Below are 16,856 nucleotides of genomic sequence, written 5' to 3' on the forward strand. Positions count from 1 at the left end.
ATGGTCTGGTTAATAAAACATGGTTCTTCATTTGGGGGAAGCAGAGGCCCCATTAATAATGCCCATAATAATTACTCATGGGGAGTGCGTGACTGCTGTCTCTGGTATTTTCTCTCTCATAAAAATCAGGCCTGTTAATCAACACAGAAAATCCATCCTCGACTTCTTGCATATACTGTTGCTAATGTGAGCAAACCACTGGAACACAGTGTATAATTTTTAGAGAGGGGCCATTTTATTACCTTAAATGTGTCCAAAAGCACAGAACGTCCATCTATTATCTATGCCCACTTATCCTAGTCAGGGTCGCAGGCGGTGGTGAAGCCTATCCCAGCGTGCACTGGGCGAGAGGCAGGAATACACCCTGGACAGGTTGCCAATTTATTGCAGGGCACACACACTATCCACTCACCATTCACTCACACATTCATACCTATGGGCAATTAAGAGTCTCCAATTAGTCTACCTGCATGTCTTTGGACTGTGGGAGGAAACCAAAGTACCCGAAGGAAGCACAGAACCTTTTTTGATAGAGAAAATTATCAAATCAAAGTTATCTGTGTGTCTGCCTTTGAAAAGAAAGTTCTTCAAGGAATTCAGAAAGAACACTGATGCCCAGGTGTTGCCTAGCCTTATCACCATGGTAACCCTTTCCCCTACCTTGTGAGTAGAGCAGGATCTGCGTCTCGAGGAGCGCGCAGGTGAACACCTGGACCAGGTTCTCCACGCCCAGCAGCTGGAAGGCCACGCGCAGGGGGAAGTCGGCCAATGGGAGCTCCCCGGTGCCCGGGCGCTGGCAGACAATCGGCTCGTAGACGCCGTGGAACTTGAGCGATCGGCCCGGCGCCGGCAGCGGCACCTCGTACAGCAGGTTGTGCACGTAGCTCTCCAGCGGCAGCGGCGGCGGGAGGGGCCCGGCGACGGCCCGGTGCAGCTGGGACAGGAAGCCGCGGCAGGCGTGCAGGAAGGGGAGGGGCGTGACCAGGCAGAGCGCCTTGGAGACGTACAGCGGGTCGCGCGCCGCGTCGTACGAGCCCGCGCAGGGGGGCGGGGCCACGACCAGGGGGGCGTCGGCCTCGTCCAGGCTGCCGGTTAGGGAGTCCATGCTGGAGGAGGACGAGGAGGAGGAGGAGGAGGAGGAGGAGGCGAGCTCCGCCCGGTGCATCTGCTGCAGCGCTCGCATGGCAGAGCGGATGGCGGCGCTCCTCACCTGCTCGTAAAAGGTGAGCGCGAAGCCGTAGGCGCGCGAGCCGTCCTCCTGCGTGAGGAGGAAGGAGTGGAACTGCGGCTCCAGAGAGTCCGTCTGCGTACGGAAAGAGAGACCTCCCGGCATGCAGAGCTGGAGAGAGAGAGAGAGAGAGAGAGAGAGAGAGAGAGAGAGAGAGAGAGAGAGAGAGAGAAGAGAGAGAGAGAGAGAGAGAGAGAAAGAGAGAGAGAGAGAAGAGAGAGAGAGACAGAGAGAGAGAGAGAAAGAGAGAGACAGAAGAGAGAAAGACAGAAAGAGAGAGAGACAGAGAGAGAGAGAGAAAGAGAGAAAGAGAGAGAGAGAGAGAGAGAGAGAGGGAGGGAGGGAGAGGGAGAAGCAGAGTATGTTAATTACTATAAAAGTGAATTGCTTAGATAATATTGTAATATGCAACAGTTCAAACTGAGTTTAATTTAGAGGGAAGTTAGTCAGAGAAGTCTCATTGTATGTAACTGGATCTGATCAGTAATGATTCATTTGGACAAAAACATATTTCATCTCCGGTCAAATGGAGCATTAATCTCTCATGCCTGCAGGAGATGGAGAGTCCAAGGAGAGATTTAATTTCAAGTATACACACACACACACACACACACACAGGCACATCCATATACACACACACACACACAGGCACACACACGCACACAGGCACACACATATGCACACACATACAGACATCTCTCTCTCTCTCACTTGGTTTCTCTCATGCAGAACTCAGCTTTGCTCTCCTGTGGTTAAACAGCAGAGTAGTTTTCACACGTAATTTCTCTCTGACAAACACCAATGACTCAAAGGAATTGAAACAGCCATTAAAGAGCTGCGATAATTATAATTATATTTGTCACTGATTTGAAAGCCTTTCATATGGAGCAAGAGACAAATATTATTTCATATTTCATTAAGATGATGAGAGCACAGCATTACATTCATCACTCCGTGTCAGAACTAATGTGAGAATTTCATAAGGATGAAGTGCGGTGCAGTTTGAGCAGAGACCTGGCATCCAAGCCCTGCTGAGGATAACACTAACACAAGCACACCCAGGCCCTCCTGAGAATGACACAAACACAACACCATATGCGATACACACCACAACCATGCCTGCTGAAGATGACACAAATACCAGCACACCCATACCCTTGTGAGGATAACAAACACGAGCACACCCATGCCCTTGCCTGTGATGGGGAGTGATTAGATGACTATGGGTGGACCATCATGGACGGTCCTGTAAAGTATAAAGATACCACCATTGCTTGTGCATCATGGTCTTCATTTACCCTGTTTAATAAATTAGCTTCAATTGGAAATTTCAATTGATTTTAAAATGGTCGATACTCACAGTTTAAAATCCCCACACCCCTGCAGCCCGCCCCTCGCTCACTCACCATGCTAACGGCCTCCTTGTTGAAGGGGTTCCGCTCCACGTTCTCAGGGAAACGTGCCAGGATTTTGGACCTGAAGCTGCGCTTGAGTGGGCTCTGCTCAAAGTGCTGCCCTGGAGGGAGGGAGGGAGGGAGGGAGAGAGAGAGAGAGAGAGAGATAAGGAGAGGAATGACATGCTTATCTGGACCCAAAAACAAAAACACGGCAACAATAGACCCCCCTCAACATCGAGCAAGAGAACCATAGCCCTGTCACAAAATACACACTAAATTCAACAGGTGAATCAATCTCTGCCGCAGAGCCCCCAAATTAAGCAGAAACCCTGTCCCACTAACACACAGCTGATGGCAACCAGAGGTGGGGTCCTAAAGTGGGAGGAGGGATTATGTAAGAGCATTCAAATTCAGCACTATTATACATATAGAGCTATTACACATATAGAGCAGATCAAGGTAAATGTTATCACTGGTAACTCTTGGGAATACTGGTGCGGCAAATATTATTCAGGGCTGTTAATTGATAATCAATAACACCTCATTAGGTACTGTATATGCACAGATATGGTCGAGCAGATACACCTGAAACAGGCTCATGAAGGTCTTATAAATAGGTGGCATCAGCGAGTCGGCTGTGCGACGAAGGGTCAACAGGCCACGTTGCAGCTACGGTAAGAGCTGCAGTAAACACAACCTGGCACCCTCACACCAGCTGCAGTAAACACAACCTGGCACCCTCACACCAGCTGAACTAAACACAATCTGGCAACTGCTCTCCAACTGCATTAAACACAACCTGGCAACCTCTGCAAGGGATGAACCAGATCCAGTCTGTAACTACAATATGTGCAAGAAACCAAGGAAGAAAGATAATAGAGGGGATGAACGGGAAAGAGCTAACACCTAAACTGTAAACACGCACGTACAGTTGGATCTAGCTCGCATGCATACACAGCTGGACACACACACACTCAAGTGAGCAAATAATTACAAGCAGAGACAGCAGACAGCACAGACTGACTCCTCTCATTATGTCGTGATGTGACGGCCGTTCTGGACGGATCTAACAAGCCTGAGTTCCAGCACAGATGGTGGCACAAGCAGCAGATTCCAGAGCTTAAATGCCATCCGGTCTGAGAATGGGGAAAAGGCCGACAACAACATGAAATACAGGACCAATAACACTGTTTAATTATGCTTATCCTATTAAAGAATCCTGTGAAAGAATCTATTGCCATGCATGGCAAATTGTGGTCACTCACTCACTCACTCACAGACGACCTGCGGGACGCATGCGCTGGTGGTGCTTCATTTAGTAGGTCGCATACGCAGGTGCATTTCCCAAAATCACCACTTCGAACGGCACAAGATTTTTAAACACAGCTTTATCGCCTAACGTTACTTTCTCTAACCCTAACATGTTAGCGTTTCGCCTCCTTTAGTTAACCTACATAGCGCGTACCACCAAGACAGATGTGTGGACACACGGAGGACAACAAATAACGTTACAGAGGTGAGGACATGCCAAAGCTAGCTAGCTATATAGTTAGCCAAGTTTTACTCATGACAATTTGTACAGGTGCGCTGTGGGTCTGCGCGGTTTTGTGCTTGTTTTCATATTTCTGCGGTAATGGCATTGCCACAGACACTGGAACTGGAGACAGGAATGAACCAGCCCCAGGCCTCAGCCTGTCTGATTCACAGATGTTACTGTGAAGCGTGGCCACTGATCGAATTGATTAATGGTGAATAACACCATGGGACCGGCAGGAATCTGAATCAATCACAGACAGCCTTATGGATCGCAGAGCACTTTATCTAAAAGCTAGATTTCCACAGTTTTAACCCAGTACCAGCTCTTACAAATCCATCCAACCTAGAGGTATAATACAGGGTAGCACGGCAGTCTGCCCACACTGATTGGCTGGAAAATGGGTGGAGTTTCACCACGTCAATCATGTGGGAACTCACAGGCGATTGGCTGGGGAAACATCCATAAAGCTTCACCAACAAAATAAATTACATTGAAATACAGTAGACTGACAGAACAATTTAAACTTTACACATTAATAAATGAATAAAGAATTACGATGGAATAGTATTAATGTTATATCTATGGGTTATGGATTTTAAAACTGTGATTTCTTTCTGTCTGCATATTAATTACAAATTTGTGCCACAATGTAAGCACCGGGTTACTAATGTGAACATATTGAAGCGATGGAATCTCTCTCTGCTTTAATACTGCAGTGGGAACCATGGGGGAGTTTGGGGAGCGGTTAAAATTGCTGAGATGATAAATTCTCACCAAGAGGGCAATTAAGAATACCCCATTCCACTCCTCCCAGGAGAACGCCATCTCCGCAGTGATGTTCTTTATTTACATTATTATTATTAACCTTAATAACACCAACACTCACGCTGCCGATTTCTGATTCATTTACCACCCATCGGAACCACTGGAGAGAAACTGCGCTGCCAACGAACAGCCGACCGGCAGCTGCTGACCGGGAGAGACTGGGCGATCGGCCCAAACACAGGAAATACAGGATCATGAAAAACGCAGTTTCAGGCTGATCGTATTCCACACCGCCCATAGATCACTGCCAGCTCAGTTTCCACCGATAAGGAAGATTCACAACAAGAGGGAACACTGAACCCCCCCGAGGGACACCAGGTGACCCCTGAGCGACCCTGCCACTGCACCCACAAGGTTGCAGCACACAGCAGCATGCAGGAAGGATTATGGGATTGCTGATGCAGGGGAGCCCAGAGAAGCAGGCAATGTAAATGATCACAGAGTGTTTGGGGATCACAGGACAAAGGCTGCAGTTACAGATAAAGAGACACAGCACAGACTGGTTTATTATAAATGATATGTAAATACTGTATCCCAATACTCCATATTCCATAAATATACACTCAGCACAGTGACACGGGACTCTAACAGACCTGCAGTGGGCAGGCAGGTCTTTTGAGATCTGTTGAGGTTCAATAGGATTCACAATACATCAGAGTCAACATGCAGCTTACAGTGCGAGCTCATTATGCAGCTTACAGTGCGGGGTCATTAACAGATCACATGCAAGTGTCAGCATCGCTGAGGTAATCTCACCCCAAAGGGCTCTTAAACAAGCCGCTACTGTCCCAGAGCCCCCAGCGCAACCCAAACTGCCAGCCAAAGAGGAGGAGGGGGGCGGGGGGGTGGGGGGGGAGGAGGGGGCGGTAAATGAGTGGGGAGGAGCCAGCAGTCCCTGGTACAGGGGCCCAGAGACAAACTGTGCTCCACCAGCCTTCGGAAGACAAACACAGGGAGAGCGCAGGTTCAGCTCTTCATTTCACGGACGAACGCTTCTCCTCATCCCTCTCTTAATGGCTCCGCTGTTTTTGGCTGAAAGTCAGGGCGAGATAAAAATGAGGAGCTTAATTTAAAGGCTCTTATCGGCAGATAAACCGCGGTCTGCCATAAAAAGAGGCTTTCTGAGTGGAAGAGGGCTTAGAAACCCTTCTGACTGCACAGTGGGGCACAGGACCGAATTTGGAAGTACAGAAGCACTTCCTGGTTCGAGTGCGCAGTTAAAGTGTTTCGCACTGAGCGGGTTTATCAATGCAAAGGGGGTGTCTGTCACAAACACACAAACCAATCATATCAAAGCGGTGTGTATTTATTTGTGCAGCATATTTCACAGAACATTATTGACAATGTTCTGCAGAGGAAAAATTCCTCAGGAATTCCTCTCACGTGCTCAAATCACCAGGGACACAGACAATGGCCTTGTTGAGAAGCGACACAAAACAATCTGAAGTGAGAGAGAGAGTGAGAGAGAGAGACAGAGAGAGGGAGGCTCATTGTTCATACGGATGCTTTGGTACGGTTAGCGCTAGCCCAGATCAGGGATTATTTCCCACACAGTGATGCTTTTGTGGCTCTCTCAGGAGCAGCGGCGCTCAAGCTAAGCCTCCAGTCAACATGAGGCCTCTCCTCCATTAGAAGAATCCTGTCAACTGAACGAACATTAGGGGGGGGAGGGGGAGGGCGGGACCTCCTTTCAGCCAATCAAATACCGCCGGCCGGCTGTGAACAGTGAAGCACAACAGCAACAATAGTAGGTTGTGAAGAGCCAGTCTCTGCTCAATGTGTGGTCTGTAGAGCCAGTCTTTGCTGTATGTGTGGTCTGTAGAGATAGTCTTTTCTGTATGCGCGTCTACAGTAGGCGTCCGATATCCCTGCTCCAAAGAGCTTTGGTCTACAGCAGGGGTTTGGGTCTGCTTTAAAGGAGAGTTTCCGCTCCTGTTATGAATTTGAGGAAGAGGTGGGAGTGGGAGTGGAAGAGAGGGGGGGGGCTGGCTGTTAATTAAAGCCGTTAACTGACACGCAGGCCGACAAACGAACAATATTTCATCCCTTAACCCTCGACGCTCAGAGTCCATTTGCACTTAGCAGCCATTTGTTCTCATTTCCTCTCATTTTTTCCCAGTCTAAAAAATGAAAGAAAGATTCTGATTCAGTATCAGGATTCTCCCTCCCGTCTCTGACAGAGCTCCTGCGTCTCTATCAATGACGCACGTCTCACATCAAGTTTCCACGGTTACAGGGTCCTCCTCTGACACAGTGCACTGCACACCCGCGATGAGACAAAGCGATCCCCCTCTGTCACATCAGCCCTCAGCAGCTATTGTTGTAGGATTTATGCGGGAAGGTCTCAGCTCAATCTCTCCCTCTGCGGAGGCCGTTTGCACAGGCTGTGCGCAGCTGCGTCGGGAATAACGACGAGTCCCTTCGTTCCGGAAAAAACGCTAAAATTTAACGCGCTTATCTGCTGACGAACATCTGCTGAGAAACATCAGCGGTTCCCTTCAGGAAACATTCGAATCAATGCACTGTGAATCCCATTAGTTTAAATAAGGAACAACTAGTCTCATTGGACAGAGCTGGGAATTTCCCATGATTCAGCTGGAGGAGGCTGGTGGGCTGGTTGAATTTAAGTTACAAATGTATAATTATAAAATGACAGCATGAAAGCAACCACAGAGAATTCCCCTCAAGCCCCTATCCAATACATTTATACAGTGCCTTTCATCTTATGCTCTCTTACTTACAGTGGGGGGGGGGAGAACCCACCTCAATCCCCCACTAGTGTGTAGCGCCAACCTGGGAGACAAAGGGCAGCCATTTTGCACCAGAACGCTCAGCGCACATCAGCTGAGGTGGGGGGAGGGCAACAGAGGGACATGATTCCGTCCAATCACAGAGCGTGCTTTCCTCGCCGTGTCTGCTGTCCTCATGGGAGAATTCTGACACGGGGTACCCACAGGAAGGAGAGAGGGGAAGCAGAGAGTGATGCAGATAAATGATGATGCACTAAAGAGAGATGCAGAACTGCTATTTTTAAAAAGCACTTGCGTTTGCACCCTACAGGCAACTGTCACCCTGATATCACACACCACCGCTGATCCACAAACAAACAGAGAAACAAACCATCAAATCCTAACTGTGCTGTCAGACTACAGTGCAAACCCAACACACTACAGACCAATTACTGGACTGTATACAGACTATAGTACAAACCCAAAACACTACAGTACAGACCCAACACACTCCAGACCACTTAATTGACTGCATACAGACTATAACACAAACCCAACACACTACATTACATTTACATTACAATGCAATTATTTAGCAGGCACTTTCATCCAAAGCAACGTACACACATCACCTCTCACTGCACCATATCAACACACTACTGTGCCGACTCAACACACATGCAGTTGGTTGCATTTATCAGCCCAGTGTGACCCCTGCTGACCTTGGGGCTCCCCCATGAATCTGGCAATCGCTGCCACATCTGTTTGCTTCATTGTGCATTTTCATTGGCTTTTCATTGGTTACCGTGTATGCACCCAGAGGCCCGCCGCGACTCTGATGAATTGTTTGCCATCAAAGATCAATCACGGCTCCGAAATCTGTTTATGTAAGACCCTAATCCTTAATGCGCGCGGATGACAGCCGCAAAGCTTTTCCATTAACCGCAGGCCAATAGAAGGCCATAATAGTCACAGCAATCGTTTCCAAAACAGCCCACAGAACAGGACAGTTTGCTGCAGGATTTGGTGGTCTAAACACAATTCTCCTGAATTCTCCATAGACTTCTATTGCCCTGTGGTTAATGGAAAAGCTTTGCAACGGTCAGCCACGCACATTAAGGATTAAGGTTTTGTACCAATGGGTTTCAGAGCTGTGATTGAACTTTGATTGCAAAAACATTTGTGAGAGACAGCAGTCCAGAGAGGACAGTGCAGAAGACAGAAGCAGCATCAGTGAAGCTTATCTCTGCTACATCACTCTGTTAATTTCATCACGCTTTTTATGTGACTACTTTTGTGTCACTTTCAACATATTTTGTGTCAAAGTAACTATCTTTGGGTTGCAAATATATTATTTATGTGTTGCAAAATGAGACATTTCAAAAGTAACACAAAATGTCTCCTACCTAGACATGGAGGTGTGCTAAAAAAATGACATATTTTATGATGCAATGCAATCTTGAGAGTGATGCAATTTCCAGATAATTGGAGTTCTGACTGTGTGGAAGGAATTTTTTTCTGATAATTTAACTGTGTTCAGCTCCACTGACTTATCTCAGGTGCTTTAAATGAATTTGGTGTCGTTTGGCTTTTCAAACATCAAGTCCTCCTTCCTCCATCAGGGCTCATCTAAAATTCAGCTGTTCAGCCCATAGTAATGTATCACAGAGGACCATGCTGACTGTTTTCAGACGATGGAGAGGCTAAATGAGAACATTCTACACTCAGTGTGACCCTCAGTCCATGGCTGAAGCAGCCATTAGCCAGCGGATATCAGCAGAACCCGTTCTATAAACGAGAGACACCAGCAGAATGCATTTTATAACAGAGACATCAGCAGAACACGTCGTATAGCGGAGCGCCCCTTCTGATGCAATTATAGGAGCTGGCTTGAGGGCCAATAACATCCTGTCCCCTTCACAGAGCAGCGAGTCACGGAGGACAAAGTAACCGTCTGATTTTGAATGGTTCTCCAGACGACCTCCATAAACATCTTTGTGCTGGCTGCTGTGATGCTGAGGGGGGAGAGAGAGAGAAAGAGAGGGGGGGGGGGGGGGAGAGGGCAGTACACCGGCACTGCTGGAATACAGAGCACTGCCGAAATAGGATATAAATATCTTCTCACTCCCAGCACTTGCCTCTGACGTAGCAGCATCGTCTCACACAGTGTCCCTGAAAGCCCTTTGAGGAGAGCCAATAAAATGCTCTTGTGTGCAGAAATGATGTCATGGTGTCGCCTAAAACCTTGACTGTGTTCCATACAAATGTACAGAAAACTAACACAGTACACACACACACACACACACACGCTTTCATTCTGAATAGACAAAAAGCAAACCTCTATAAGGTCCAGGCCTAAGCTGCAGATATATTCTCCTATGTAAACGTTTCTGTGTCTTTTACTCTAGATCAGAGTGATGTAATGGGGCCAACGATTCATTTCCCACATCCAAGGAGACTATTAAACCCGAACAATAACATTCTCTTTCACCGCTGCCAGCAGAAGGCCAGGGCTGCCATTAAAAGGCGATTGTCTGTCCCTCCTGCTTTGTGAGTGGTGCTGAGGAGCTGAAGAGGGCCAATTACCATTCAAAGCCCAGCGGAAGGGCTACTGGATAGGTCATTTGTTTAAGGCACAACAGCGCAGTGCATGGATGAGTCTCGTGGGCCGCGGACTGAATCCAAACTGTGCCAGTGCCAACCGTAGCCGGTAGCTGCATGGGGTGGTATGCAATTGATGAATGCATTGGCCAGGGTATGGGAAGGGTTAGGTGGTTAGGGGTCCACATTCATCACAATCCAGTGACCCCTGTTGGCTGATTGGGCGTCTTTGGACTGCATGCTAAACCCACATATGAAATGTCTCGATGTGATTCAGCTCTGTGCTCTGAGCTTAGCAATAATCTGCGGTGTGAAAAGAAGCAGGTGGTGACACCACAGGTTTCAGAGGAGAACCGTGGATGTGTACACGCCTCAGAATCGGTAGTGGGGTACTTGCATTAGCATAGCTAATAGGTACAGCCAATTGGAAATTCCAAATAAGGGTGGGAATTAGACCATGTTCAGCCAAACATTAGGTGCAAAATTTATATATTTTTTAAAGACCTGGGAGCATATAGCATTGGTTTAGAGTTCTGAATTTCCAAACAATCAGGGGGGCTATACCCATATCAGAAAATGATTTGTTTTGAACAACAGCCATCTATTGTCATAGTTACTCCGAACGCATTCGAATGCAGAGAAATAATGGGATCTTCACATGGAAGATTGATCACACTTCAAAATAAAAATGAAATAAAATAACAACCACTCTAGTTTCACAAAGCAATTTGACTAAGGTAACAGGAGACATTGATTCTGTGCTTTACCATTCCTTATCATTTTCTTTCTCTTCCGAAGGGAAATTACTGCTGTGAAGATGCTGCATTATGAATCATTTTGGAGTCTATTTCTGTCAGCTGATTCCAATTCAAAGCTCAAACCTCAACCAGCATTTTATCAGATTCAGTATGGGCCAGTGACTCTCATCGCTAGCAGTGCTGCCCATGACCGTCTGTCCTGCCAGCTTGACACCTGAAAAGAATGTTCTGCCATCTTGGCTCGACATTTGCCAGCAGACTACAGGAGGGACCATTTTTGGATTTCATACAACCTTCTGCTCTTAATTATTTCATTAGCCTAGTCAATTATTAGCTACATTCTCTTTCGCTAACTGATACACTCATGAATGACATCTTGATTGTGTCCCTATGTGAAGCACCAGTGTTAATTGTACACTGGTGTGCAGGGTCATTTGTACAATTGGTGTACAGGGTTAATCAGCTAATTGAGCCAGCCACCCGGCAACAGGGTTTGAGTATCCATCACCGAACCGCAGCTGAACACCTCAAGGGTCTGGACCTCTGCTAAATGACCTGCCAAAGCGGTCTAAAATAAAATCCGGCAGAAGTGACCAATCAAGGTCACAGTAAGAGAGGAAGCCATATTTGCATGCCGAGCCATGGAGACTCATGACGCACACAGAGCTAAGGAACAGCTGCGTTCAAACCGTCAGCCAGTCACATCCCCTGTTTAACTTCACAGCTCTATGAGTGTGTCTGTGACAGCAGCTCTAAGACTTAGTGCCCCTTACCTAAGAGACACGATTTTATTAAGAAAAAGAGGATGTGAATGAGCACACAAAACAGCCTGATAAAGCTGATTCACAACACAGAACTCTGGAACTCTGTCTTTTATAACAGGTGCAATAAAGCACAAGTCGCTTGTAAAGCACTGTGAGGGAAAGCGTTTTATCCCACCCGGGGAAGCCACCTAGCAGTGGCTTTATCAACAAACTCAGCAGTTGATTAAATACTCTCACCGGCGGGACAGCCAGACTGTCGGCTCACTCTTAAACCGGGAGGTTCTGGCCAAAGTTTGGAATGTTGTGAGAGGGAGGACCCAATGCAGAGGTGAGAGGCACAGACGCACACCGGCACAGACATAACCGCACAGACACACAGACACCCCAAGCCAATAACAAATATATAACTTCCTGCCAGTGGAATCTCTCTCTTGGCGAGTGATGTCACGGCCAGCTGCTATGGCTGTTGGCCACAGGTAGCACCAGCCGAGTCTGGGGAATGTGTGTGCGTGACCAGGCCAACACTGAGGGGCAAACATCTCTTCCAGCCTGCCCATCTGGTTACGACAAACAGCATGCGTGTGACTGCAGTTTATAACAGCTAGTGTGTGTGACTGCACGATTAGAACAGATTATAACAGCCAGTGTGTGACTACAGTTTATAACAGCTAGTGTGTGTGACTGCACAATTAGAACAGATTATAACAGCTAGTGTGTGTGACTGCACAATTAGAACAGATTATAACAGCTAGTGTATGACTGCAGTTTATAACAGCTAGTGTGTGTGACTGCATTCTTAGAACAGATTATAACAGCCAGTGTGTGACTGCAGTTTATAACAGCTAGTGTGAGTGACTGCACGATTAGGACAGATTATAACAGCCAGTGTGTGACTGCAGTTTATAACAGCTAGTGTGTGTGACTGCATTCTTAGAACAGATTATAACAGCCAGTGTGTGACTGCAGTTTATAACAGCTAGTGTGTGTGACTGCATTCTTAGAACAGATTATAACAGCCAGTGTGTGACTGCAGTTTATAACAGCTAGTGTGTGTGACTGCATTCTTAGGACAGATTATAACAGCCAGTGTGTGACTGCAGTTTATAACAGCTAGTGTGTGTGACTGCATGCTTAGAACAGTTTATAACAGCCAGTGAGTGTGACTGATATCTCCGCAGCCAGTGGCAAAGAGGAAAAAAATGTCATGTTTACCCATGGACTGGAATTCAGGTGTAATCTGCATCGGCTGCAGTGGAGTTTCCCTGTGGACTGGATTTAAGGTGTAATCTGGATCTGCTGCAGAGGAGGTTTCCTGTGGTCTGGATCTCAGGTGCAATCAGTATGTGCTGCAGCTGCAGTGGAGTTTCCTGTGGACTGGAGTTCGGGTGTAATCTGGATCTGCTGCAGTGTAAGAGGATCTCCTGCTGCGTGGGGCAGTTCTGCTGAAGCCAACTTTCACTGCAGCTGAAACTCAAACCCCTTTCCTCCGCAGTGCAGAGAGAGAGCGTCTGGCCTAGCTGTTTTCCAAATTTTTTACTGCATATGAACACAAAGGCTAATCAGAAGGGGAACTAAAATCTGTGACATGAGATCATAGGTCTAAACCCACCGCACCCCCCCCCCTTCAAAACAAAAGCTCTGTTCCTGAGCCTGCTCTCCTCTCCTCCTCCACCTGGACAGTCCAAGGGGACACCCAGGGGCTACCAAATTCAGAAAGGCAGAATGTGACACATTCTCACAGTGTGACATTTCTAGCCATGTGGAGGATTCTGGGAAACACACAAAGACCATGCAGTAGTTGTTTGTGATGAGACTGGATCAGCAGTGCCCAAGACTGCCTACTGACCAAAGAGTCTGCAATAGCCTGTCTACTTCACTGCTCCACCTGCTTAATACAGCAGCAGTGATTCATCTGCACCCTAAATAACAAACAAACAATCAAATAGATAAATAAATGTGTCAGAATGCACAAGCAATAAAGTTTTGTGTTTCACTGTCAATAAAAACACTGCCACTGCCTCCAGGAGATGATCCCAGTTCAGTGTGCAGGTGATGTGAATCAAAACAGCAAAAAGTCAAATATGCATTTGAAATGCTTTAACCCTTTATATGGAAGTGAAGTTTCAATACCCTCCTGCAGAACTCCAACAAAACAGGTCACTATCCAAAAAGTAAAATCATATAAAAGTTGACTTTTGTTTGGAATATTTGTAAAAAGAAATCTTTTGGTTATCTTAAGGAATTCTACTGGTTAAATTATTTAGCATTGTTTGACCTTGGGAGGTAAGAAAGCTACATTAAGAAGGAGTTCAGCATGTGTCTCTACTGCTGAATCAGAGTAGAACTGTAGTTCATGGGTATCCAATCAGAGTAGAACTACAGTCCTTGGGTATCCAATCAGAGTGGAACAATACTTCACGGGTATCCAATCACAGTGGACCTAGAGTTCATGGGTATCCAGTCAGAATGGAACTACAGCTCACGGGTATCCAATCAGAATGGAACTACAGTTCACAGGTATCTCATCAGTACTGACAACCAGACCACTCATCTCCAGAAACATCAAGTGACAAATTTCTCAGATAAACATGACACGCACCATACACTCTTCGCAGAAATCAAGCACAGCAATAGGTGACAGAAATGTTTTCTTCTTAGATTAATTGTGATCCTTATTGAACACCCACCCTCGGGGCAAGATCCATACTTATTTTCTCTTCAGCAATGCAAAAATACACGTCCTACAATGTCTGACTGGATCACCAAAAAAGCCACTAGTTTGCATTAAACTTAAACATTACCCGAACAGCTATTCAAAAACATCAGCACTTCTAAAACACTATTCAATCCCATTCTTAATTAATACCCATGAGAATCTATTCATAAAAGCACTTCCTTCACAGCATGTTTATATATTAAGGAAGCGTATGCGTCATTCCTTCTATTCCTTTTCTAGTCATCATGAAAGCCAGAACTAAATCCAAGTACCAAGGCTATCATTGCGATTTAAGAGAAGACACGAAGCGTGCGGTGAGACAACACGTCCATTGGGCTCACTAGGCTCACCAGAAACACATGCAATGACAAGCGCAAATGCAGGAAACACGGTGTCTGATTTTGGACCTAAGTGGTAAAAAAGCACACTGTAGCCAAGAATATTCTGTCGCTTCTGTGATTAAGGGATATTGGAGGACACGCGACCAAGAATCCCCAGAGCTCGGTCACTTGTCAAAACACGTGTCTGGATTCCCAAACAGTGATCCTCAAAATCCACTTACGCCTCTTCACGAATTCTGATTGTGTAGTATGCAGCGCTTTTAGATGTAATTAAAATAACACAGAGATCATTAATTCAGACGGACGTAAACCTTTAAACCCGAAAATGCATAGGCTACAGTCTCTGAGTAGACAGTCCGTCCCGTTGGTAATGAAAACAAACTGGTTTGCTATTACGGAGAATTGGCATCGGAGACCTCAGTTGTCCTGAATCCCACCAAAACAATAACATCGCCAAAACAGCAATGTGTCGGAAGTAAACACTGATTTTTTGTACATTTCGCCAAATCATGATTTACAGATGATTTCATTATTTAGTATCACCACAACAAATGATTAACCTTACCGAAACCCTGATTTTCAGGACCAAAACAGGTGCAGTGTTTTAGTTACTGTGTCTACAAAACACTGTTTGGGAATAGAGACCTATTTAACATTCTCATGTATTTTTGTTCCTTCTTACACCACGGTTTTTAAAACTTAAACTTACGGGCTAGATCGTCAGGTTCCAGACCGGTTTCTGTGTCCATGCCGCATATCACGAAGTAGTGAGCGAAACGGCACGGGGCCAGTCCGGACCCCGCTGTCGCGCTCATTCTGGACCAAGATTTCAGCGTCCTGTTTACAACTCTAATCCACCGAGCAGAAAGTCTCCATACTCAAAAGTCTGAAAAAAATCAGTAGAAAAGGGAAAAATAAATCCCGTAGCGTCCACGTAAAAAACAGTAAACTGTCAGGGGTTACGCTGTTCAGAGGGGATCTCCCGTACCGTGTCTTCTGCAAAATAACGGGTCCGGAGTTCGAGCGCTCTGTGTTTCTGCGCCCTCCCTCCTAGGGGCGGACACTAAGATTGTCGTGTGGGAGGGCGGGGCATTCAAAATGACCAATACAGTTTTAACATCAACCCTTTTCCTGAGGTTATCCAAATAATACATATTAATGGTGTCAGACATTAGCAAAATAGAATCATGATCAAAAATAAAAGTAAACTTTTATTCGACGTAGTCAAATAAAGGTGAGACATTACATACATATAGGCTACTGTATGAGGCAGTTGGTTCACAGATGACAGAATTTGTTGTGAAATGTCGTTGCTAACAACCCCTAGTGATTGAAGAATGTAGTCATTTAAGCCCATAAAGCCGACCAGAATTCTAAAAAGTACAACGATTTCAAATACAAACCCATTAAGAATGTAGTTGGCGGCCGTTCTTTCTTATTCGTCTCATAAGGTCAATACCAATGACACTAATGCTCTTCAGTGTCGATTCGAGTAGCTCCATGCCTTTAATTTTCTAAATCTATATCATCTACATTTAGATATCGCCTATATTCGTTTTCCAATAACATTAAACACCAATTACATACTCCAACAACATGCATACGTTTTCACAAAAAAATGTGCCCCATTCATAAAGGTTTCGAGGCTTTTAGGTTTTTTCAATAAGCATTACAAATAAGCGTGGGCTTGAATCACATCTACAGTAGTAATGAATCACGTTAATTGTGTGTGGCACGAAGAACATTATCTGAAACGCAACAACTTGAAGCGTGATGCGGATCAGCACTCTGGACAGCTCACGCTGAGAAATGACGCCAATAGGCCCACCTTTTCAGTCTTCCCCTTCCTATTGTTGCTGCAGCCTGTAATTGATTAGCGTAGAATATTTATAGTTTAACGTATTAGAACATTTCAGATATTTGCACAGTTAAGTGTACGAACGATTCTCGAATGATGACC

General features: G+C 45.9%; 1 protein-coding gene across 2 annotated transcripts in view; it reads right to left on the reverse strand.

The window, feature by feature from the left end:
- LOC135259783 (DENN domain-containing protein 5B-like) overlaps positions 1-15,933 on the reverse strand; it is a 32,542-nt gene extending 16,609 nt beyond the window's left edge. For both annotated transcript variants that reach the window (XM_064344519.1, XM_064344518.1), the window contains exons 1-3: positions 15,606-15,933; positions 2,635-2,744; positions 661-1,339 (exon numbers count right to left, since the gene is read on the reverse strand). In XM_064344519.1, the coding sequence (XP_064200589.1) occupies positions 661-1,339; positions 2,635-2,744; positions 15,606-15,711 (895 nt within the window). In that variant the 5' untranslated portion in view covers positions 15,712-15,933. The remainder of the gene's footprint in view (positions 1-660; positions 1,340-2,634; positions 2,745-15,605) is intronic.
- Positions 15,934-16,856: the final 923 nt, after the last annotated feature.

The sequence above is a fragment of the Anguilla rostrata genome, chromosome 7, assembly GCF_018555375.3.
Source record: "Anguilla rostrata isolate EN2019 chromosome 7, ASM1855537v3, whole genome shotgun sequence".
Classification (NCBI taxonomy): Eukaryota; Metazoa; Chordata; class Actinopteri; order Anguilliformes; family Anguillidae; genus Anguilla; species Anguilla rostrata.